Source organism: Cryptomeria japonica, chromosome 5 (assembly GCF_030272615.1).
Source record: "Cryptomeria japonica chromosome 5, Sugi_1.0, whole genome shotgun sequence".
Taxonomy (NCBI): domain Eukaryota; kingdom Viridiplantae; phylum Streptophyta; class Pinopsida; order Cupressales; family Cupressaceae; genus Cryptomeria; species Cryptomeria japonica.
Genome location: NC_081409.1, coordinates 195,871,441 through 195,895,715, shown reverse-complemented (window position 1 = coordinate 195,895,715; position 24,275 = coordinate 195,871,441). Strand labels below are relative to the sequence as shown.

The following is a 24,275-nucleotide window of genomic DNA, read 5'->3' as shown; positions in this document are numbered from 1 at the left end:
TAGGAAACTTCAAAACTTGTACACTTAAAAAACATCGTTGCTTCAATTGGGAACAACAACAAAAATATGCAAGATTATTTTCCAAGCCTAAGGTTGAATCATAGTTACAAATTATTGCAACTCAAACCCTCAAGTTAAATTCCAGGATTTCAATTTTTCTCACACAACTTTGTCTCCTACTGTCCATAAATAAAATGAAATGATATGGTCTTACACATCCACAAGTAATTGCACAATGACCTATAAGATCCAAATCAGCATACTAGCCAATGGAATAAGCTATGGTCTTCATCCTCTTGGTCCAAAATGAATGCATTCTTCTTGATTGTCTTAAAAAAAAATTGTAAACAACAGAAAACTTCATTAGAAGAGGCATCCACGGGCCCTCAAGATCTCTAAATTGTCCAAAAACCAGAGAACACAATTTTTTATTCCTCGCACTGTGGCGCAGTCAATCTAGAATAACTTGACATGGTTAATTTGTACGACAACATATGGCAAATGTACAAGAAGTGGACCCATTCAAAGCAAATAAGGCAGCACCTTTTTTCAACACCTGTTTATTTAGCATTGTTGGCTGATACAAGACAGATCAAAAACAAATTGCTTTTGGAGGCATTTTCCACCGGTAGAGTCTACATTGGCTTGATAAATAGCTGGTAAGATCATTTGTTGGAGGATCCAGAGAGAAAACAGTCCAAGGAATGAAATTTTGAGTGTGATTTAAGGAGTCATGCTAATAGTAGTTCATTTCTTTACAGTTATATGAATGTTGGTCACTGTATTTCTTACTTTTAAGAAGTCTGTAATGTTTTTGTATTGCAGGATTTATGAGTTGCCTATAGCACATCAGGAGAGTGTAGTGTCAATAATTTATCTCTAAAGAGTGATGAGATTATATAAGTGAACATTATTGTCAATGGTTATCCTTGTGTGGGTCTATCATCTGGTGAAGATTCACAGCTTAGGAGGAATTCATTGGTTTTAAATAGTGTCATGAAGCTGTAGAATTTCAGGGATAAGTGTGAATTTTGGTAAAGCAGTCTGTTCTATGTAGTTATGATATTCATAACAGAGTTTTTCTAATAGATTTCGTCCATTGTGTGAATCTTGTTATGGGAAAGGTTTTTGAACTGTCTGAGCATATGATGAAGTTGTATCAACATTTTAATAGTTAAATTCTTTATAGTCTAGATAAATTCTTTCTTCGGCTCTGTTCTTTCTTCAGAACTGTTCTTTTGTTATTAAATTTTCTTATCCTTCTTTGGGCGGCTGCTTGGACTGAAGGGGAGAAAGAACACAAATTGCAGCACACAGTAGCTAGAATCAGAACAAAAAACAGATTATATTATTGCCAAAACAGATTATATTAATGCCTTTTTTAATACAGAGCTGCCAGTGCTCTCTTGACAATGTACATTTATCCAAAAACAGAGTATTCGGACTTCATTCCCTTTTTTTGTAAAACTGAGTATTACAAAACAGAGCTCTCTAAATAGCTACGGGAGAAGCTTCTAGAATAAGCGCCAAAAATGAACCATCTAGATCCATCGAACTGAGAAGTAGAAGATAAGAGGAGTAGTAAATGCGGTGATTGGAGTAGATATGCTATGGAGGCACAGGAGATTAGATATGTCCAGCTGGAGTCCATGTACGCCAACACTCCCCCTTAATCTTTACTGCCATGTATGTCTGCAATACCAATTCTTTCCCGGAGATGTTCAAAAACATTCTTTGCCAGCGGCTTTGTGAAGATGTCTACTAGTTGTTCATTGGACCTGCAAAACTCAAGATATATATCACCATTGTTCACCAATTCTCAAATAAAATGATATCTTATATCAATATGCTTGCTCTGTTTATGAAAGACATGATTTTTTGATAAAGCAATTGCTAAATTGTTATCACAATAAATTTTCGTAGGTTCTTCTTGTGGATGTCTCAAGTCTGAAAGCACTCTTCTCATCCATACTGCTTGGCAAGCTACTGATGTGGCTACAACATATTCCGCTTCAGCTGATGAGAGTGTCACAATTGGTTGTTTCTTTGATGCCCAAGAGATAGCACCTGATCCTAGATGGAAGATATACCCTGAAGTGCTTTTTATATCATCCATGCTACCTCCCCAGTCACTATCTATATATCCAATCAGTTTGTAATCATCTGAAGGTGTATACAAAATTCCAAAGTTCTTTGTTCCAACAATGTACCTTTAAATTATTTTTCCAGCTTTCCAATGTGATTCCTTTGGTTTGTCCATGAATCTAGAAATGAGACTAACCCCATACATGATATCCAGTCTTGTGGCAGTTAGATACATGAGGCTACCAACTAATCTTTTGAATAAAGTTGCATCAACACTAGGACTTTTGTCATCTTTGCTAAGTTTTAAACCCAATGCAGTTGGTGTACGGGCTCGATTCACATTTGTCATCTTAAATCTCTTCAACAAATCATTAGCAATTTAGCATATTTACTTTGACATATAAAAATGCCTTGATCATTTTGACTTACCTCTATCCCAAGAAAATATCTCATGAGCCCCAAATCAATCATATCAAATTCTCTTTCCATGGCTGCCTTGAATGAGTTAATTGGCATATTGCCTGTAAATATCAAATCATCTACATACAAACAAACTATCAAGATTTATCTTTCATCATTCACTTTGACATACAAAGTTGGTTCAGTGCCACACTTACTAAACCCATTGTTCACAAAATAAGAATCTATTCTGCTGTACCAAGCTCTAGGAGCTTGCTTCAAACCATATAGGGCCTTTTTTCAGTTTGTATACCTTATGTTCTTCTCCCAAAACTTCATAACCCAATGGCTGTTTTATATACAATTCTTCTTCCAAAATGCAATTCAAGAATGTCGATTTAATGTCCATTTGGTAAACCTTCCATTTGTTTTGAGCTGCTATAGATAAGACCATTCTAATGGTATCCAATCTTGCCACTGGTGCAAAAGTTTCATTGTAGTCTATGCCCAGTTGTTGTGTGAAGCCTTTAGCTACTAGTCTTGCCATGTGTTTCTCTACTTTTCCATTAGCATTATACTTTGTCTTGTAAACCCATTTAACTCCAATCACATCCTTGCCTTTAGGAAGCTCTACTAGATCCCAGGTTTGATTCTTTTCTATTGACTGAATTTCTTCATCCATGGCTGCAATCCATTTGTCATCTTTAATGGCATCTTCAAAATGAAATGGATCAGCTTGTGTTAAGAATGCAAATTAAGAGCATAAATCATCATTTTCAGCCTCTTGTATTTCATCATATATCTCCCTTAGACTTTGTGTCTTCTTTGAAGTTTTTATAGACCTCAATCTTATTGATGTAAGTGTTGGATTAGAAGACTCATTGTTGTTATTACTTGCTGGAGTAGTAGGATTTGAAGTGGTAGGTGCCCTAGTAGGTGTTGTGGGAACATTTGCTTGCATAGTAGGATTCACAACTTGAGTTTCATTCTCTTCATTCTCTTGTGGAACATTAGCTGCAACTGTAGTTGTTTTGTGCTGCTATCCCATGCTTCTTCTTCAACAAACTCAACAACACAGCTTATTATTAGCTTCTTTTTGATAGGATTGTATAGCTTATATGCCTTGGATTGTTCACTATATCCGACAAATATGCACTTCTCTCCTTTATCATCTAATTTCTTTCTCAACTCTTGAGGTATCAATGAGTATGCCACACATCCAAAGACTCTCAAGTGTGCTATATTGTGCTTCCTTTTGCTCCAAGCTTCTTCTGGTGTTTTATTTATCACTGCTTTTGTTGGACATCTGTTTAATATCTATACTGAACATGCAACTGCTTCAGCCCAATACTCATTTGGTAAGTGTTTTGCTTTTATCACACTTCATGCCATTTCCATAATTGTTCTATTCTTTCTCTCAGCTACTCCATTTTGTTGGGGAGTATACCTTGTTGTATATTGTTTCCTTATACCATTTTCTTTGCAAAAATTCTGAAAATCATTTGATATGTGAATCACCACCTTGATCGGTTCTCAATGTTTTGCTATAATAACCACTTTCTTTCTCAACTTTTGCCTTGAACTCTTTAAAAACAGCAAATGCATCTGATTTATGTTTCAAAAAATAAACCCATACTTTTCTGCTAAAATCATCAATAAATGTCAAGAAATAAAGTCTTCCACTTATGGATGGTGTTTGCATCAGTCCACAAAGGTCTGAATGCACTATCTCAAGTGGTTGTTTTGCTCTATAAGACTCCCAATTGGAAATTTGTTTCTATGTTACTTTGCCAATATGCAACTCTCACATGTTGTCTTAAGTGGCTCTATTGGTGGCAATCCATATACCATTCTTTTCTTATATAACAGTTGTAACCCTTTGAAGTTTAAGTGCCCAAGTCTTAAATGCCGTAGCCAAGATTCATTTTTGTATGAAGCCTTAAAAGCTAATTCAGCAGCCTTTTGCAATCCTTGTGGCTCTAAGAATAGAGCACTTTGAATCCTAAGTGGAAACATGCTATTTTTTGTCATTTCAACTTTTGCAATCAGCCTATTGCTTGGTTTCTTGTCTAGGATCACACATTCACTATTTTCAAAGTATATTCTATATCCTTTTTGCACTAGTTGGCCAATGCTTATGAGATTGTGTTGCAATCCAGGAACATAGTTGTTGACGTGTATTTTGTACACAACCAAACACAGAATAAAATACCCAAGGGTACCTTATCCTCTCTTGAGTAAAGCCTCTGAATGCTGAAGATATCGCGAGAAAGGATCAATCAGGATGACTTCAAGGTTCTTCGTTGTAGGATCTCTATGTGTGGATAAGCACCAGTGGTCGTTGTGAATGCTGTTTCTTCAAGGGGCCTTACGTTTTCGAATTGCAGGAACAGGATTCTCCTAAAGCTAACAGGTTCTCAAAAAGATCAAAAGATAGGGTTTGCAAGGGATGAATTCTAATCTAATCCTAAGAATGACTCAATGTAAACTAGACTTGGTAAGATTCTACCAATTTCAGTATTGCCAAGGAATTACAACTCTACCGGAATTGATGCGATCTTCTAAGGTGATTAGTGATTTTTCAAATCATCAAGAATTATAGACACTACCATGAAGGTACATATCAATAGTTCAATAATGATTGAAGGTTCAAGCAATCTAAATATCTCTAGTTGACCACACAAGGCGTCCTTACAATCAGTAAGAAGCTAGTGGTTTGGAACGTGAATCTCACCAAAGATCAAGCCCAACACTTAGTCCTTCAAACTTAAATACTACTTCGACTGAGAATGATTCAAGAAAGTAAACAACCATGAAAATAGCCACAAGAATTGCAATAAAACACCATAACTTCAATATTTTATTGATCTCAAAGCCAAAATAGACAACAATTGCTTGAAATTCTTTCTTCAATGCTCAATTTTGCTACAAAATAACTTTCTTCTCTCCAAAAGCTCTAACTATCTAATTTCTAATTGCTAATGACAAAATGAAAATGAGTGAGGGTATATATAGCATCCTCAATTACAATGAACGGCCCAGATCAAAAGAAGATCAACGGCTGAGATTTTGACACCTAAACCCTAATTAGGGTTTGTTACAAAAAGTTCCCCTTTTAGTTGAACATTATTAAATGCATAGCCAAATATTTAATTGGCACAAAAATCGAGGGAACATAGACCAATGATAATTAAAATGCCACATCATTTTATAACAACCTCTCTTCTAGAACCTTATTCCCCTTCCAATGTTCTTTTTTAGCATATGCAACGAATTTGGACACAATTCCTTCAATCTCAGCAATAGGAATCTCGAGAAGATTCCTCATTCGCTCCTCCAAGTGGATAACCTGATCAAAGGCCTTGAGAAGAGCAGCTTCCCATCCAGGTTCGAGTTCTTTGATCTTCTCAATTAGGAGTATAGTAGTGAACATTAGATCCTGTTGCTCATCTGTGATGACATTCTCATCTTTGCAAAAGATGACCTTGGCTCTTTCTTCCAACTCTTTAAGGTCCACATCTGTCTCAACTTCGATCCTCCTGCCGAGAATGGTACACAACACTTCAAACACCTTATCCTGAATTGAATGGATGACACCCTCAACTTGATTGCATTTGGTGCTGATGTCCTCGAAAAGAACCTCCTTCATCTGGAGTAGAGTTGACCACTGAAGTAAATTATGTGCTCCTCCATCCATTATCTTTTCTTGTGCTAGGATCTTCCTTGGTGTTTGCCTGATCACTTGCAGAACAGGAATGATAACATCTCTAGTGTGAGCGAAAGCGGCTACTGTTATCATTAGGTTGTGGACGATCTCAAGGACCTGGATAGCTCGGTGGATTGTCTGCATCATTCTTGTTGTAAATTCAACGGCTATTGTGTGGGATTTGTCAATCCAAGAGCTCATAAGTTGAACCAAGCTCTTGACTCTTTCTGCCTCGCCAACTGATTCAAGGGGAAGTGCTTGCACAGGAGACACAGCTGGATCCTGACGTCCCAAGGGCTGATTGAGATGGCTAAAGTAGCCTCTCCAAGCACCGACCTCTCTCTCAAGCTTTCTATTCTTTCCATTTCTTCCTTAAGCTTGTCTTTAAGTGTCTCAAATGAATTGGTTGCCTCATCTAGTGCCTTCTCAACAGTGAGTGGACCAAGCTCAAATGTTTCTACGTCATACTCTTCTGCGAGAATTTCACCTTCATACTTGTCCACTACTGGTGTAGCAATCTGCAATTTCCTAGACCCTATCTCATCTCTGATTACCTTGGACATCTTGGTGGCCTTCTTCTTCTCCGTTACTTCTTGAGAATTCCCTATAAGGCCTTCTAAGTCAATCACATCATCTTCATCTTCAATCACAATCACCCTTGTCAGTCTCTCCTTCAACCAATTTGGAATGGCGGATCTCGTCTCTCTAACTTGTATTTCCTTAAGCAATGGTTCGTCTTCTCGGAGAGGGGATGTCACTTCATCATCATTCTTCTCTTCATGTAGCTCATCAACTTGGGGAGATTGACTCGATGAATGCTGAGGTGCCTGCCCCTTTTCAGGTTTATCATTCTGTACCATCGACTCCATAGATTCGTCAACCTCAGGCAACGTCTTCTCTTGTCCAATTTGACTTGTCCTTTTCTCATGTCGAGAAGATGTGCCTGATGAGTGATCTCGATTGGCTTCTTGCTTCTTCTTGGAGGGTTCCCTTTTCTCAGGTCTTTCTTTCCTCTTCGCACCTCTAGGATGAGAATTGCCTTCACTTGCGCTTGCTCCTCCTTCTTCTGGTCTTTCCTCCAAAGTAAAAGTCATTGGTACGTTCTGTTCTCTTAACTTTTGATGTTGTACATCCACCCATCTGCGAGTACATGACAAAACTGGGGCCATTAAAGCTCTCAAGTCTGAAATCTCAGGCTCGTTCCAATCTATCTTCACTGCTTTGTCTTCTCTGTCATAGGATGACTGGAGATGTCTACCACTGTCCTAAGCTTGATCGGCCACTCTGTAAACTTGGCACTTCCTAATGAAATCTAAAGGTAATTTGGAATGCATCTTTCTTTTCACTTCTAAATCACTTGAGAGATTCATCCAAAAGTCCTCTACCTGAAATTCGTGTTTGTATTTCCTACCAGCTGTCTCTTCCATATACCCATAAGGATCAAAATTCTCCCTCAAGGCAAAGAACGTGAATGAATATAAAGCCAATTCTCTCTCTGCATCATCCAAGGCTTGAGCATTAGGACATACCTCAACTAAATTCCCCAATATGATGGGCACGGGAATTCCACTTCCATGCCTGTGTCTGAATGCCTTCGCATAAGCTGCCAACTGCCTAGTCACCTCAAGTAGCACTATCTTGTCTGTCGGATATCTCGGCAACATGTAGGGAGGTGAAGGACACCCATGAACTCTGATATATGTAAACTTTTGAAACTGGATGAACCAAGCACCATACCTCTTTACAAGCTCTTGTGCATCCAGAGATAGTCGATTGTGAATCCCGCCTTGCAATATCCTAGTGATGTTCATCGTGAAGGTATCATTGACTAACTTGTAGTCACTTCCAGATGGATGATGCAAATGAACATAAGAGTCACAAACTCTCACCTCTCCGAGTCCTCTTCCAATCACTCCTCTGTGAGGTAGCCCTGCATATTCGAAACTCCTGATCAAGGCATATATGACGTATGAGCTCATGTGGAATGACTTGGTAGGTTTTAGTCTTCTTAACTGCACATCCAGGCAATGGCTAATAATTCTAGCCCAATGAATCGTTCCTTTCCCTTGAACTATCACTTGGATGAAGTAGAACATCCACTTCTCAAAGTAGAAGGCTTGAGGAGCCTCTATAACTCGATTGAGCAAAGTTATCAAATCTTTGTACTCCTCCTGGAAGTTGATCCTATGTGGTGTGTTGGGAATCTTGCTCAGGCGAGGACGACTTTTGAGTAACCAATTCTTATTGATGATGCTCAAGCAAGTGTCTGGATCATCTTCATACATTGACCTGGCTCCTTCTAGGCTTTTGTAAATCATATCTTTATGCTCTGGAAGATGGAGAGCTTCACTTATAGCCTCCTCTGAAAGGTAAGCCAAAGTGTTCCCTTCCTTGGATACGATCGATCTTGATTGTGAGTCATAATGGCGGGCACACTCGATCATCAGCTCATGACACTGGACTGCTGGCGGGAAACCGGCCGCCTTGATGATGCCACTTTCAATTATTCTCTTTGCGACAGGTGATGGCTTGCCAATGTAGGGGACCTCTCGAAACTTCTTCACACTGAAGTTTCCCAAGTTGGTATCTCCAATATTGCTCCACTTGGACACGATCTTGGTCTCCAATTCTTCGTTCCTCTGATCTTCCTTCATGAGAGCTGGACGACTAGTAGATGCTCCTGCCTTTGGAGTCGCCATCTTGACACCTACACAACATTTCATAATGAGTAATATATTTTGAAGCGTAGAAATATAAAGTAGAAAGGAAGATATAAGATTTTAATTAGGAAACTTCATGATAAATCTTGAGTTATCATTTCCTAATTGACTATGCAATTTTCAAAACCAAAATTCAAAACTTCAACATTGGGACTAGGATGATCTCGCCATACCTCCACTTGAGTATTAATTCTAAGAAATGATGCAAAAATAGGAGAATTCGCTAGGCAAAAAATGTAGATCAAAGCTCTCATTTGAGCAAAATGCGCCTCCTTTAGTCTTCACAAGAATCAACTCCACCACCTTCTAGCCTCCAACACTTGAGATAAATTCACTCCAAATAGACCAGATTTCGCACTTGAAGTAATGAGTGAATGATTTGAATGATGAAAAAACACACCCCCAATATATAGAGCGCTCACCACCCTACTCCTGGGCCGACTTGGCAAAATAGGCCTAAAAAATAAATAAAATTGCAAAAAGGAGAGGCCGACTTGATAAAATAAATGAAAATAAGCCCCCAAGCGCTCCATTTTAAATTTTAATTTAATAAAAAATTAATTTTAAATGCCTTTATAATAAAAATTCGATTTTTTGAGGCTCAAAATTTATTTATTAAATGTCAATGTGTCTTTTATTAAATGCCAATTTAATTTTAATTTTTTCAAATATTTCGAAGTTTTAGCAATTTGGCATCTAATGCATTTTTAGAGGATATCAACGCTCAAATATGATGAAAATAAGGAATGCCAATAACTTCGCCCTGGACCCTTGGAGAGGGACAGGAGCGAACTTGCAATTTAAGCCTTGCATTCTTCATTTTTAATTGCCAAAACTTCATCTAGGCATCTAAAATGGCATTTTTAATTGGAGCCTTGAGTTTAATTTCACTTGATCTCTAGAAGGGAAGTGCATTAGGGCATTTTCGCCCTGGACCCTTCCCTTTGGGACAGGAGCAATTTTTCACTGTTGTCCTCAATCCTTCATCTTTAATTTGTCGATTCTCGTTGTGGGGTAAGCAATGATCCCTTTCATTCATTCTATGCATGCTTAACTCGTTTTTGCAAGGCAAAATAGGTTCTCCAAAGATTTTCGCCCTGGGCCTCCAGTGAAGGACAGGAGATACTTTTGCATTTTAGCCTAGGATTATCAAGTTTTAAAGTCAAATCTTTGTTCACCATGCCTTAGAAGACCTTTCCCATCTTGCACAACCTTGCCTTAGCGTAATCTTGGAGGGAAATTGTTGATTTTGTAAAAATCACCCTGGTCCTTCAGTGAGGGACAGGAGCGCTTTTTGCCTTCTTGTACAAGTTCTTGATCGCTTCAATCTTCCAATTACTCTAAGGCGTAGAACATCATTCTCCACTCCCTTTTGAGTGTTGTAAACAAAAGGTTATCTCGAAATGCAAGGTAAATGGGCACATTTGGAAATTTCGCCCTGGACCCTTGGAGAGGGACAAGAGTGACTTTCCTTATTGTCATCAAAATTTGTAAATCTTGCATCTCAATTCCATCTCAAGGCATTTTAAACATCCTTTCAAACTTGCGCCTTGGCTTAGATTTGTCCAAACTTGGAGAGAAGAGCTAGATACTACGTTTTTTCGCCCTGGTCCCTCAGAGAGGGACAAGAGCGATTTTGCAATTTCAAGCTTATCCGTCCTTTGCTAGCCTTTCAAATTATCTTCAACGGACAAATCATGCCTTCTTCCATTCATTTCAATCACAAAACTTGCCTTGTCTTTGCAAGAAATTTGCACTTTTTAAAAAATCGCTCTGGACCCTTGGAGAGGGACAGGAGCGCCTTTTGCCTTCTAGGTATATTTCTTTGTTCTGTAAACCTCCCAATTGCATCTGAGGTATAAAACATCATTTCTCCCTCCTATCCAAGTTAGGTTTTGCCTCAAAATCTCAAACAAAGAGGAGAATCTTGAAAAAACGCCATGGTCCTTTAGTGAAGGACAGGAGCGAACTTTGTCATTTGGGTTGATTTCCTCCTTTGTGGACCACTCAAATTATATTCAACGGACAAATCATGCCTTCCTTGATCTCTTCCAATCATAAAATCACTTTGATCCTGCGAAAAATAGTGCAAATTTGAAAATCAAGCTCCGGACCTTCAGTGAGGGACAAGAGCGAACTTTGCCTTCTAGGCCAAAATGCTTCATCTTTCACCATGAAATGTCTTTGCTAGGGAAGATTTCATCTTGTTACACGCCATGAATAAGAGTTCCAGTCCAAAGAAGGTCTAAAAATGTATATATAAAGAATTTCGCCCTAGACCCTTGGTGAGGGACAGGAGCGAAATTACCCTTCTAGGCAAAAACTCCATCATTTCATTGTCTTTAATCACGTCTGGATGCTCTATCATGTTCATTTCGTCCTCCACCATGCCTTTGATGTTTCAATTTGACCAAACAAGGTCAGGAATGACTCAAATAAGCCTTTTCGCCCTGGACCTCCAGTGAAGGACAGGAGCGATTTTGATGATTCCAACAAAATCCTTCATCATCCCAAGCTAAAACCCTTTCAGGCAGATGGAGAAAATCACTTGTTTTCCAATCATATCCAACACTTGGTCCTTTTTCACTGCCAGATGAGGGAATTCAAAATTTCGCCTTGGGCCCTTGGTGAGGGACAAGAGCGATTTTTCCCTTTTACCTTCAAAATTCTTCATTTCCATGCCTTCAAACCTTCAAAAGCATCAAAACACGCCCAATCATCTCTCCTGAGACCCTGCACAAAACAAAATAGAAAAGTCAGTGACAAATATGCATTAAATAACATTTTCGCCCTGGACCCTCAGCAAGGGACAGGAGCGATTTTATCCTTTCTGGCTAATCCATCCAAAATTTAAGTCTCCAATCACTTCACAAGGCAGAGTTAGGTCATTCTCAAGGCCAGGAACCAACTAGCAAGCCTATCAAAACAAGAAATTGCACTTTAGAATGAATTTCGCCCTGGGCCCTCAACAAGGAACAGGAGCGATTTCTCTGTTTCAGGCATCATCTTACCTCCAAAATTTGATCAAAATTTTCCTAGGCAAGAACACACAATTTCACCTTCAAAATGCTAACACTTAGACAAAATTTGGATTTTACCTCAAAAACCTTGATTAGACCTAACTTGAGACCTATCTGACCTTCCTGACAAGCTTACCCTATCGTCTCCATCTCAATCCTCGGGAGGACGCTTAACAACTTTCAAAATTTGCCTGGACTTAGCTTGAAAAACATTCAAAAGAAACCCCTAAGGTTTAGCCCTAGCCCAGACAGACGACTTACTCACTCAAAAACCCTAAAAGCAGAGAGAAGAACAGGCAAAACAAAAGCGAAGAAGAGGGGGTCCTCATTCTAATGGGGCGATGTGGTGAAGTGGTTTCTTGTCTAGGATCACACATTCACTATTTTCAAAGTATATTCTATATCCTTTTTGCACTAGTTGGCCAATGCTTATGAGATTGTGTTGCAATCCAGGAACATAGTATACATCAGAAATATGCTTCTCCTCACCTTGCTTAGTTCTTATGTTAATTGACCCTTGGCCCATGACTGAAACTCGTTGATCATTTCCCAATTTTATTTCTGATTTTACCAAATCATCCCTTGTTGCAAACATCTCCTTATTCCAACTCATGTGATTACTACAACCACTATCTAGGTACCATACTTCTTTGGAACTCTCTTGTGCTACATTGCATGTTATCAATATGGTGTCTTGTTCACTAGTGTTTGGTTGGTTTTCATTTGTAAAATGTGTCTTTTGCTTGTTCATATCATATTGCTTTTTCCTACATTCTGATGCAAAATGCCCAAATTTATTGCAATAATGACATTGAATGTTGGATTTATCATACCTTTCTCCTTGATGGTGGCTATGAGAATGATTGCTCCTCCTTCCTCTTGTTGGTGTAAAATGAGTATGCGGGCTTGACGTTGGTTTTTTGCTTTCAAATTGTGTATTTACACTTTCTCCCCTTGGTGTAAAACGTCCTCTACCTCTACTGTAATTTTATCTTCCTCTTGTTCTACCAAATGAAAGTTGAGTCTTGAATGCATTCTCCAATGATGATGTTCCTGATCGATTTAATCTTTGCTCATGTGCCAAGAGTGATCTCATTAATTCATCTACTGATAACTGAGTGAGATCTTTGGACTCCTCAATGGCCACTACAATTGGATCGAACTTTGTAGGTAAGCTTCTAAGTATCTTCTCTACAACCTTTTGATCCCCAATGGTTTCTCCATATGATCTAATCTGATTTACTATTGACATTGCATGAAAGAAGAATGAATCTACTGAATCTAAGTCCTTCATTTGCAAATTTTCAAAATCCCTTTTGAGAATTTGTAATTTTGTTGTTTTCACCTTACCTGTGCCTTGGTATGCTGTTTGCAAACTTTCCCATGCCTACTTTCATCTTGTGGCAATTGATACTTTTGGAAAAATCGATTCCTCCATTGCCTATTGAATGAAAAACAGTGCTTTGGTACCTTTCTTCTTATTTTCCTTCAACAAATCCTTCTCAGCTTGTGGAAGAGCCTGATAAGCTTGTTGGTCTGCTAGTTCAGAAAACCCATTTTCAACCAAGTCCCAAACATCCTGGGAGCAAAACATGGTTTTCATTTTTATGCTCCAAAAATCATAATTTTTGCCACAAAAAATTGGAATCTGGTGTTGTGAAATGCTTCCACTTGTTCCAGCCATGATTAAAACAAAACCTTGCCTCTGCTCACGATATCTTCAAATCTTCTACTGTTGGCAACTTTAACACTTACAACTTTACCCTTGGATGGGATTGCAGCCTCTCCAAGATGCTTGGGGTTCTTTTGAATCAAATTGTAATCTCCTATGTCAACTCTGGCTACTTCAACAGTTTTTCAATCTTCCAACAACTATGCTCAGTTCACTGATTGCCCAATACTAGAGGCCTCTTAATCTTCGTAGGCTTCCTACAACAGAATTTCTCACTGAAACTTCTACACTTCCCTGATTTCCATGCTTTGATACCAGTTTGAAGGGGAGAAAGAACACAAATTGCAGCACACCGTAACTAGAATCAGAACAAAAAACAGATTATATTATTGCCAAAACAGATTATATTAATGCCCTTTTTAATACAGAGCTGCCAGTGCTCTCTTGACAATGTACATTTATCCAAAAACAGAGTATTCAGACTTTATTCCCTTTTTTTGTAAAACTGAGTATTACAAAACAGAGCTCTCCAAATAGCTATGGGAGAAGCTTCTAGAATAAGCACCAAAAATGAACCATCTAGATCCAATGAACTGAGAAGTAGAAGATAAGAGGAGGAGTAAATGCGGTGGTTGGAGTAGAAATGCTACGGAGGCAGGGGAGATTAGATATGTCCAGCTGGAGTCCACGTACGCAAACATGGACCAACCCTCCTTAACTGGGATCTTGGTTCTTGGTCCACATTATAAAATTATAAAGAATTGATACTTTCAGTAAATGAATGAAGGAATTTTAATGACGTCCATGAGACCAACAGTCTAAGGGATCCAGAACCAAACTTATGTCATCTTCATGTTCTTCTCAATATCTGCTCTTCGGTTATGGATCTTTATAAAGAAACCAGCAGTTTTGTATAGCCTTTCCTCTTCAAAAAGTAGGTTTAGACAACCCTCTTTCAAGTTGTTCTCATACTGCCCACGGATATCTTGGTAAACAGCACACTCAAAAATGAAGTGCCATTTAGTTTCACAACTCCTTTATTGCAGAAAACACATATTCTTTCTTCCCAAGCCTCTTTGGGAACCATCCATCTACCTGTTTCGCACCTTAGATGGTGAGACCCTTATCTGAATTGCGCCACTAACAATCTAGCCTTACTCTTAATTACCACTCGTAAGTAGTCTTTCTCATCATGTTCTCAAGTGGGGTTGAACTCTTACACATAATGGGCTTTATTCCGCCCCATTTTTTTTTGTCCACATGGCAGCCCTTAATTTTTCTAGCACAAGTCTTTTTATCTCTTCCTTAGTATTGGGACATGTTTGCAAGTCGATGTCCCATTTACTCAACCATTCCTTGATTTGATTCATCCACGTCTTTTTATACGAGGATTACGGTTTTAATCCCCGGGTGACATGACAAAATTGAGTAAAATACGGCAATCAACTAACTGGTTAGGAGAAAGCAAGAGTGAAATTGGGTAAAATGCATCCAATTCCATGTGTCTAACACGGCAAAAGAATCCATCAAAGGACACTAAAAACCAGGGGATTCATCAAAGAACACAAAATACCAGGGAAATCATCTAATTATACAAAATCAATAAACAAATAAATCCCTTACGCCCAGTTCGTGATCATATTTTCATTCAAAACAGCAATTAAGGCTTAAAAAATGAAAAATGCAAAAACAACACTTAAACCTTACATGTCATCAAACCATGGGTATATTTCATCCATGAATTGTTGAGGAGTGCAGGTAAGTTGGTAATCCTGAATGATTGCAGAAGCTGCTTCCAAGGGGCGCTTGCCCAATCGATTCTCCTCTCCTCTGCCGTCCCACTGCTTCCCATACTTTGCTAAATACATCTTCAGCGCTTCTTCCACGACGCACTCTGTAAAAGAAAAGCAGAGGACCAACATTACTGTAAGTTCCACGTAACATTATCAAAGTAAGTTCTGCTGCAAGCAAGGTCATAAGCAATTAAGGACCTGTGTCGAGGAGGGTGCCATCCAGATCTAAAATTACATTGGTTTTTGGGTTCCGGGAGGAGTTTTCACCCATTTTTTTGGAATGCCAAAGAAATCTGTGGTAGATGGAAAGGCAGCGCCGCATAACACGCAAAACTATGTAGCTTATTAACAACGCCGGATCAATTGGATCGTTTTCTCTTATATGTCCAATCAAAAGCACTGTTCTAAGAATCTTTAACCCTTATGAATGAGCATATTCTGTAGTGCTCTATTTTAACCCCAATAAAACGAATTCTCACTGGTAAATACCAAAATAAAGTGCCGAGCATGACAGGATCACTGGTAAACAAGTGCCGGATAGTGGCGAAGACTTCTTTTCAGTTTTGTAATTAATTGTACTTGTAATTCTAAATTCCAAATGTGATTATAATTCTAATTTAAAAAAAAAAAATTAAAATTATTCAATATGTTTTATTTACTATAAAATTATTAATTATTATTTTTTTTATATATAATTATAATTGTAATAATAAATGAATTGTAATTAATTTTCATGTTAATTAAAGTTATTTTTTAAAATATAACAATAATAAAAAATAAAATAACTTTTCTAGAGACATGTTGGATGATAGTTTTAGAGAATAGATTCTTGCAAGAGATATGTGTGCGATGGAATTGGAGATTCAAAATATTGTAAAACCAAACAAAGATCCAACCACATAAAACTCTAATTCTACAATGAAATCCACCATACACCAATGGAGAACCTAAAAACAAGCAAAACAACAAAATAGAAAGTTTATACCATTCATATGTTTATTAGGGTTTGATCTACATTGTTTCCTATCTTCATTGATCTTGCTTGATATTGTTGCTCTCAGATTTTGTATTGTGCACAAGAGCTCATCAAAGAACGGATTGTAGTTGTGTAGTCGCTTGAGTGATTGATCGATATAAAAGGTCACATGAGCATTGATTGATTGAGTGATTAAGGATCATAGGGATTGATAAGGATGAAGGATCTCCTTATACAAAGAGTATCGTAGAAAATGAAGGGATAAGATTAAGAGGTAGAAGGATAGATGGTCGGGTCGGATTGAAGGGTAGGTATAAAAAATAGGAAAATATTAGAGAGGTGGTTAAAGGTAAATTAAGAGATGAATCAAAAGAGTTGTGGAGGGAAAAAGCTAATGAATTAATTAAATAAAAAAAGATCTATTTAATTAATAGAAAAAGTGGGGCCAATTAAATAAATATTTTATTTATTTAAATTTGACGAAAAGATAATTTAAATAAATATAAGGAAGGATAGAAAATGATAAATGAATTAATTAAATAAATAAAAATATATTTAATTAATAGAAGGCTTAGGACAAAAGAATTAAATAAATAAAATATTTATTTAATTAGATTAGGACAATTTTAGGTGTCTACAATATGCATTGCAACTACATAGTAGTGAGCATTGCAATTGTATTATTGTAATAAAATTATTTGTTGTATGCTTGATAAAAACATTATAGATTAATATTATTCATGTGAGATTTTGCCAAGATCAAGAGCTCAATGAAATGTACAAAATAGAGACACAATATAGGACAAGAATAAACTGTATTCTCATCAATAGAAAATGATCAATAATATCAAAATTACATACAATGTAGATGAGTTTGCTTATATAGGCAAGGCTAGGGATATGTGAGCACACAAACATGACATGTGGCTCAATAAGAAACAAGGGTAGGTAGGAAATAGGTGTGGGTAGGTAGGAGAAATAATATAATAGTCCACATGAGGTGGATCACCCACTGAATGTGGAGTGTAACAACAAGATCAACACCATAAAAGGTGGAATTTCTCCTACACGCACTATCCCAATGTGGCACAAACACCCAAGTGTCTCATACCCAAACTACTATGAAATGTATTTCCTAAGTAAACATAAGTAAGTGTAATAATATCCAAGACGAATAATTATTTACACCAACACCCCCCCTTAAGTGCAACTTAAGGAAATGCACTTAAGTCTACAATGCAACTAAGCAATGCAAGATGGGTCTCGACTACGAGGCCATGATAGGTACCCATGTTCAAATGCAAATGCATGCAAACCAATGCAATGAAAACTCTCACAAAGTGGGGAAAGAGAGAAAAAACCAATGGGAAAAAACCCTCCCCCAAAAGAAAGATGAAAAACTAGATACAAAGAACTCTCATAGAAGTATGTGAAGGACAAAACCCCATGTGAGGAAAAAGTCCCCCCCATATGAGAGAAGAAGAGAAGCTAGGAAGCCCCCCCTCAATGTGGAATCTGCACCAATGATAGAAGCTCGATGTATGAAGAAACTGCTCCACGAACGTCGAACAACATTCCTCCCCTTAGGAAGAAACAAAACCAAAGGTGTATCCATGGTCTCCCCAATCATGAAGGGAAGATGTATGAAGAAAACTCATGATGAAAGGAATCTCTGAAAACTGCTCAAGTGTCCCCATGTCGATGCTGAAAGATACCCCCTCCAAAGGTGGTAAACTATGCCACTCTGGTGAAAAAGGCACTCCAAGATCTAGTGGAGATGGATGTAGAACATGTCCCAAAGACTCACATGTCTCCTCAAAAAATAAAGAGACCTCCTCCAACTGTTGTACATAAGTATCCACAATCATGTCAACCTTGAAAGAATGATCATGTAGAGAATGAACAAGAGGGTCAGAGTGTGCCCTTGGAACAATCGAAGAAGGATCATCTTCATCAAATAGAAGATGAATGTCATCAATGATGTCTCCCAAATTTGCAATGTAGGATTCCATAAATAAACCTACAATATCTGTCAAGTAATCATCCCATGAATCTAAAGCTGGAAGACAATGAATATCCTGCTGCACTGAATCACATAAAGGCAAAAATGTCGCACTATCTGCATCATCAGGTGCAATAGGTGATGTGATATCAATATGAGGAGATGAAATACAAGGCTCAAGAATGGGGTCACATGTGAGAATCCCCATGTTCAAGTGCCCAAAGTTCTCCTCAAAATCTGAACCATCACAAGAAGTGTGATCATAATGTGTAGAATCATCAAATGTGAAATCATCATCATCAACAAAATCTGAAAAGGAGTATAACCGAGATGCATGATCAACCACCCCAGTTGCAATGATAGCTCTAGTCTCCAAGTCTCTAATGAAAACTGAGTCAGGTGTGAACTCCACAACTCTCTTAGTTGCGCCATGTGTGATTTGATAGATAGAAAGGAGATTGTTTGTCAAGTGGGGTACACACAACACATCATTGAAGGAGTTATCCCCAATGTCAATAGATCCTTTCCCAATCACATCCATGTATGTATGATTGCCCATCAAAATCTGTCGCATGGTGCAAGGCTCAAATGTAGAGAACATAGACTGCGAAGATGCCATATGATGAGAAGCCCCTGAATCTAGAAGTCATCTCTCTGAATCATGACTGATAGTAGCACATAGAGCTTTTCCTTTTCTTGTTCCAAAAGAGTGAGTCTTCCCACTTGTAGAAGCCATGAATGCTTGCCCTTTTCCTTTTGAATGTGAGGAAGTGGAAGTTGATGAATCATCCTTCTTGTAGACTTTAGGCAAATCAATGTTATGCTTTTTGATGATATGTGTGAGCTCATCAATCTTCTTAGAATGGCAACGATGCTCCTCATGACCAATCTTTTTACAATAAGCACAAGTAGGTCTCTCCCTCTTTGGTGAATTATCTCTCTTGGAAGAGGATGAATCTCCTTGTTGTGGAGAAGATGGTGCTTTTTCTTTAGGCTTTGATTGCCATTTCTTCTTGTTTGAGTTGTCCTTTCCTTGATTTCCTTTGTTCCCTTGATTTGCCACTAATGCTTGAGACTTAGAAGCCTTAAGAATGCCCATGCTTATCAACTTAGTTTGTTCCATCATCAACATTTCATTGAAAGCATCAAATGTAGGCATTGTGTAGCTTGAACCCATTGTCATCCTATGGGTTTGGAAACTAGAAACAAATGCTGCATATTCTTGTGGAAGCTTGCCTATCAAGTTGAATATCAATTGAGTATCCTTCTTATCAATGCCACAATCTTTGAGTTGTGCCCTCAACTCATTTGCCTTAGTGACATAATCTTGTATAGTATCAAAGTTCTTGGGATCTAACATGGTGAGATCACTATCAATTTGATATCCCCTAATCTCATCAACTTGACCATACAAGTCTTGAAACTTTTGTCAAGCATCCTTGATTAGAGTACATTTCTCAATATGAAAAATGAGATCCTTTGATACATACTTTCTTAAGGTACCAATTGCCATGATATTTTTAGTGATCCAATCCAAGTGACGAACTGAATCAACCTTAGGATCAGCGGGAGCAACAATAGTTCCATCAATGTAATGAGTTAGTCCTTTTTCCATAAGTTTACTCCATGCATCAATTTTCCAAGTAGCATAATTATGAGGAGTTAAGAGAGGAAATTTAGAAGAACCCATAGCAGCAGAAAGGAAGGAACACAAGAGCACAAAAGCACAAGATACACCCCCCCAAATTCACTCAATCAAAGTACCCCCCCAAAAATGATGATTTTGGCACTTTATATGTAGTGCGTGTACAATAGGCCACTTGCAAACAATGGCAAGGTGGACTTCTAATTTTGTTTTACAACTGCCCCAATAGGCTAAGAACTACAAAGAAAAAGATCAGAAGATAGATCTATGCAATACAAATGCCAAATTGGCCAAATAAGACCATATGATGAAAGTACAATTTCTACCCACAATTGCTGAAAAATGATAGCGTATTCTGAGAGTAGACAAAAAATAACGCACTTTCAAAAAAAAACGGCACCTAAAAAGGAGTTCTTATGAGCCTGAACGGAGACCTGGAAGTTGCAGAAACGGGGATTGGACAAGTACAGTCACCAAAAACTGAGAATTCTAAAAAATTTGTCCATAAAAATTAGAAAATAATTCCACCACGTGAAAGTACACGAAATTCTAGCCCATTTCAAAAAAAATTGCACCCAAAAAGGAGCAAAAATGAGCAAGTTATGGCCATTTAAAGTTGAACTGCAAAATCAAAAAGCTCAATGGAGAGGGGTCCAAAAAATTTTCAAAAAATGCTGATGTGGCACTAATGTCAGCAATTCACTATGTTAAATTTGACGGTCATATGACCGTCGCAAAAACTTCGCCTCCCTGCTGACTGGGCGTCCGAACTGTACGGACTGCTGACTGGGCAGGTGACTGTGCAGGCCATACAGATGACGTGGCAATTTGCGTACGAAGGTATAGTTTAGCCTGCATGCCAGTGGTCACCTGCCACGTGGCGGATGCGGGGCCACCTGTCTTTGGTGGTCATCGGCGAAGGAAGCGGCCGGAGCCGAGGGAAGCCGGCGGCGGCATGCAGAGATCGGCGGGCGAGCGATCGCTGAGCGGCGGGGAGACCTAGGTGCTCGGGCGGCGGCGGGCGAGCGGTCACTAAGCGGCGGGGAGATCTGGGCGCTCGGGCGGCAGCGGCGACGTGCGCGGCGTGCGGAGCGGCCGGCGGGAGGGATCACGGTGGCAGCGGCGGGTACAAGTACGTGGCAGCGGATACAGGTACGCGGCGAACGACAGAGTACAACCCTACGACACGCAGGTACGGGGGGGTTTGCGAACCCCCAAACACAAAAACCTTTTTTTTTTTTTTTTTTTTTGAAAATTTTTCAATATATATTTTTTTTTTCAAAAAATTAATAAAAAATTTCAAAATCCGTATGATAATAGCAAAATTGGCGAAAAAAATTTTCTCACCAAAATAGGTCGACTTTATAACCAAAATTCATGGAAACGGCCTTCTGGACGCAATGGCGGGGTCAGATCTGGTTTAGGACGCCTCTAAAAGATGCTGCTCCTCAGATCTGCCTCTTGACATCGCAATAATGCCTCTTCAAGATGAATCAATGAAGCCCCAATGGCTCTGATACCATGTGAGATTTTGCCAAGATCAAGAGCTCAATGAAATGTACAAATAGAGACACAATATAGGACAAGAATAAACTGTATTCTCATCAATAGAAAATGATCAATAATATCAAAATTACATACAATGTAGATGAGCTTGTTTATATAGGCAAGGCTAGGGATATGTGAGCACACAAACATGACATGTGGCTCAATAAGAAACAAGGGTAGGTAGGAGAAATAATATAATAGTCCACATGAGGTGGATCACCCACTGAATGTGGAGTGTAACAACAAGATCAATACCATAAAAGGTGGAATTTCTCCTACACACACTATCCCAATGTGGCACAAACACCCAAGTGTCTCATACCCAAACTACTATGAAATGCATTTCCTAAGTAAACTTAAGTAAGTGTAATAATATCCAAGATGAATAATTTTTTTTTGATAGGTAATTGGCCGAAGCCTTAATAGCTTTTGACTGGAGCTATGAACCAGTGGGGCCACAGTAGGGGGCCCCATCCCCATTACATATCTTTGAATTATTATTATTATTATTATTATTATTGTGTTTGATTAGATTGACCCCAAGACCTTCCCCATCCTATGGAAGGCCAAGAGTCACAACTTAGAATTCCTCTTTAGATGTCCCTATTGGGAGTTGAACTTGGGTCTCCACCATGAGAACCCAATGTTTTAACCGGTTAAGCTCAACCCCTTGGACATATCCAAGATGAATAATTATTTACACCAACAATTCATAAAAGTGTGCAAATTAAATAATTGTAAGTGTATCCATAAAATGCAAAGGTGACTCTTCTATGTAAAAGTTTTTAATAGATGTAATTATAATAAAATTTTCATATAAATAAAATATATAATTTTAATTATTTTTAAATTACATTTAATAATTTATACTCACATATAGACCTGCCTCCTCTATGGTAGAAACAAAACCTGAGCAGATGATGATTCCAAGCGTTTAGTTTCTACTGTAGAGGAGGTATGTCTTAGAGAGTTTACTACTCAATTATTGAAGGTAGGTAAGGAGATTAGATACTAGAGGGATCCCTATGAGAGTGTAGTACCAACTTATCAGAGGGCATCCAGCTATCCAGCTACTCAATCACATAACAGGACTCGTTCTTGAAGGAATTCTAGTACCAAAGGTGTATTGGGCTTGATGAGGCCACCTCAACCACCACATATATCATCTTCAAGATAGAATTAGGCAAGGCCATCTAGGGCCAGACAGACTTGTCGATTCAGAGGGTAGAGTGAGCACTAGTTGATTCTTATCAAGACACTCATTTTTTATTGAGCTTGTGAACTCCACTTTTTGATACATGGTTTATGATGCTTATATTTCTCTATGATGCTTGTTATTGTTGTGAAAAAAACAAGTTTAATGCCAAAGATTATGAAGATCAATCTCTATCCGACAAACTAATCAAAGAATGAGATTCAAGGATTGGATAGTTGCACCATGAAAATCTAAAACTCATATGCAAATATGAAAAATTAAGTTGCCTTAATTGTGGAAAACTAAAATTATATCCTTCTTCTTAATGATGTCAAAAAATAGCTTGTAAACCATGCTTAATAAATCCATCTTAGGTGAACATATTTAACAACAATAAATAATGATTAATATCAGTATAAGATAGAAGGAATAAGACATAAATCAACAACATGGCATCCACACATTACATAGGATTTACGTGGAGAAACCCTTGCGAAAAAAAAATCCACCAAGAAGAGAGGATAAGATTCCATTATCAACAATAACAATACTTACAATAAAATCACATTTATTCTCCTCTTTGCCTCCAGCATAGTAGCACCTATGTACATGTGAGAAACATCCTTATCTCTCATTTCTCCTTTGTTCCTGCCAATAAGTCTGTATTCAATTGTTACATATAAAATTACACCCAAAGGCTGAATTTATAAAATGGCAAGAGCTCCAAAACCATCAATAAAGGTTCCCAAAGGAGCCTCTTCATTCCTCACGACCACGACCCTTGGAATGCCTCCATGGAACTTGAAAAGACACCAATTTAGATTTCAATACTTTTCCTCCAACTTAGGCACCCATACTTGCAAGACAAACATCATATTAAATGTAATAAATGATTGGATACCAAGAGACACTCGTTGCCTCCTCCATGCTCCCACTTGGAGAATCCCATAGGTCGCTCTTTTTCTAGTTCCTTAAGCCATTAAATATCTTATTCTAGACATCCATAAGTGGACAGAATGATATTAATAATTGTGTTCATAACCCACTTTTACCGCTATTAGTGGAACCCATCAACCCTTATGAATGTATTACAAATAATGGTGAGAATTAAATATTACAAATTATTTTTCCAATACATCTTAAGTGCCTCAAGACACTTTACAAGGATGTTGGAACCATGTCATAGGATTTACAAGGCAAATGACACCTTAAACCTAACAATTATGTGATGGATTATTTGATGCTTATATGATCCTAATGCATGTACTATAATGTTTTGATTCTATATGATGTTTATGATGCCATGATGCAAGTTACTATGTGATTTCAATGAGATGATTTAATGATCTATGGATGAATGTCTTATCTATATAGATGTGTATGATATGGATTAATGCCATGCTTTATGATGTTATGGTCTATGGATGATTACTAATAACTGATGATTATACATATTGTATTCTACTCGTGCAAGGATTCTTAAAGCATATGTGAATACCAACATGTTTTGTATG

General features: G+C 38.0%; 1 protein-coding gene across 1 annotated transcript in view; it reads right to left on the bottom strand.

The window, feature by feature from the left end:
* Nucleotides 1-15,923, bottom strand: part of LOC131027979 (bifunctional riboflavin kinase/FMN phosphatase) — an 81,254-nt gene extending 65,331 nt beyond the window's left edge. Inside the window, exons 1-2 of the mRNA XM_057958082.2 lie at nucleotides 15,594-15,923; nucleotides 15,310-15,496 (exon numbers count right to left, since the gene is read on the bottom strand). Coding sequence (XP_057814065.2) covers nucleotides 15,310-15,496; nucleotides 15,594-15,717 — 311 coding nt within the window. The 5' untranslated portion in view covers nucleotides 15,718-15,923. The remainder of the gene's footprint in view (nucleotides 1-15,309; nucleotides 15,497-15,593) is intronic.
* Between the last annotated feature and the right edge of the window lie 8,352 nt (nucleotides 15,924-24,275).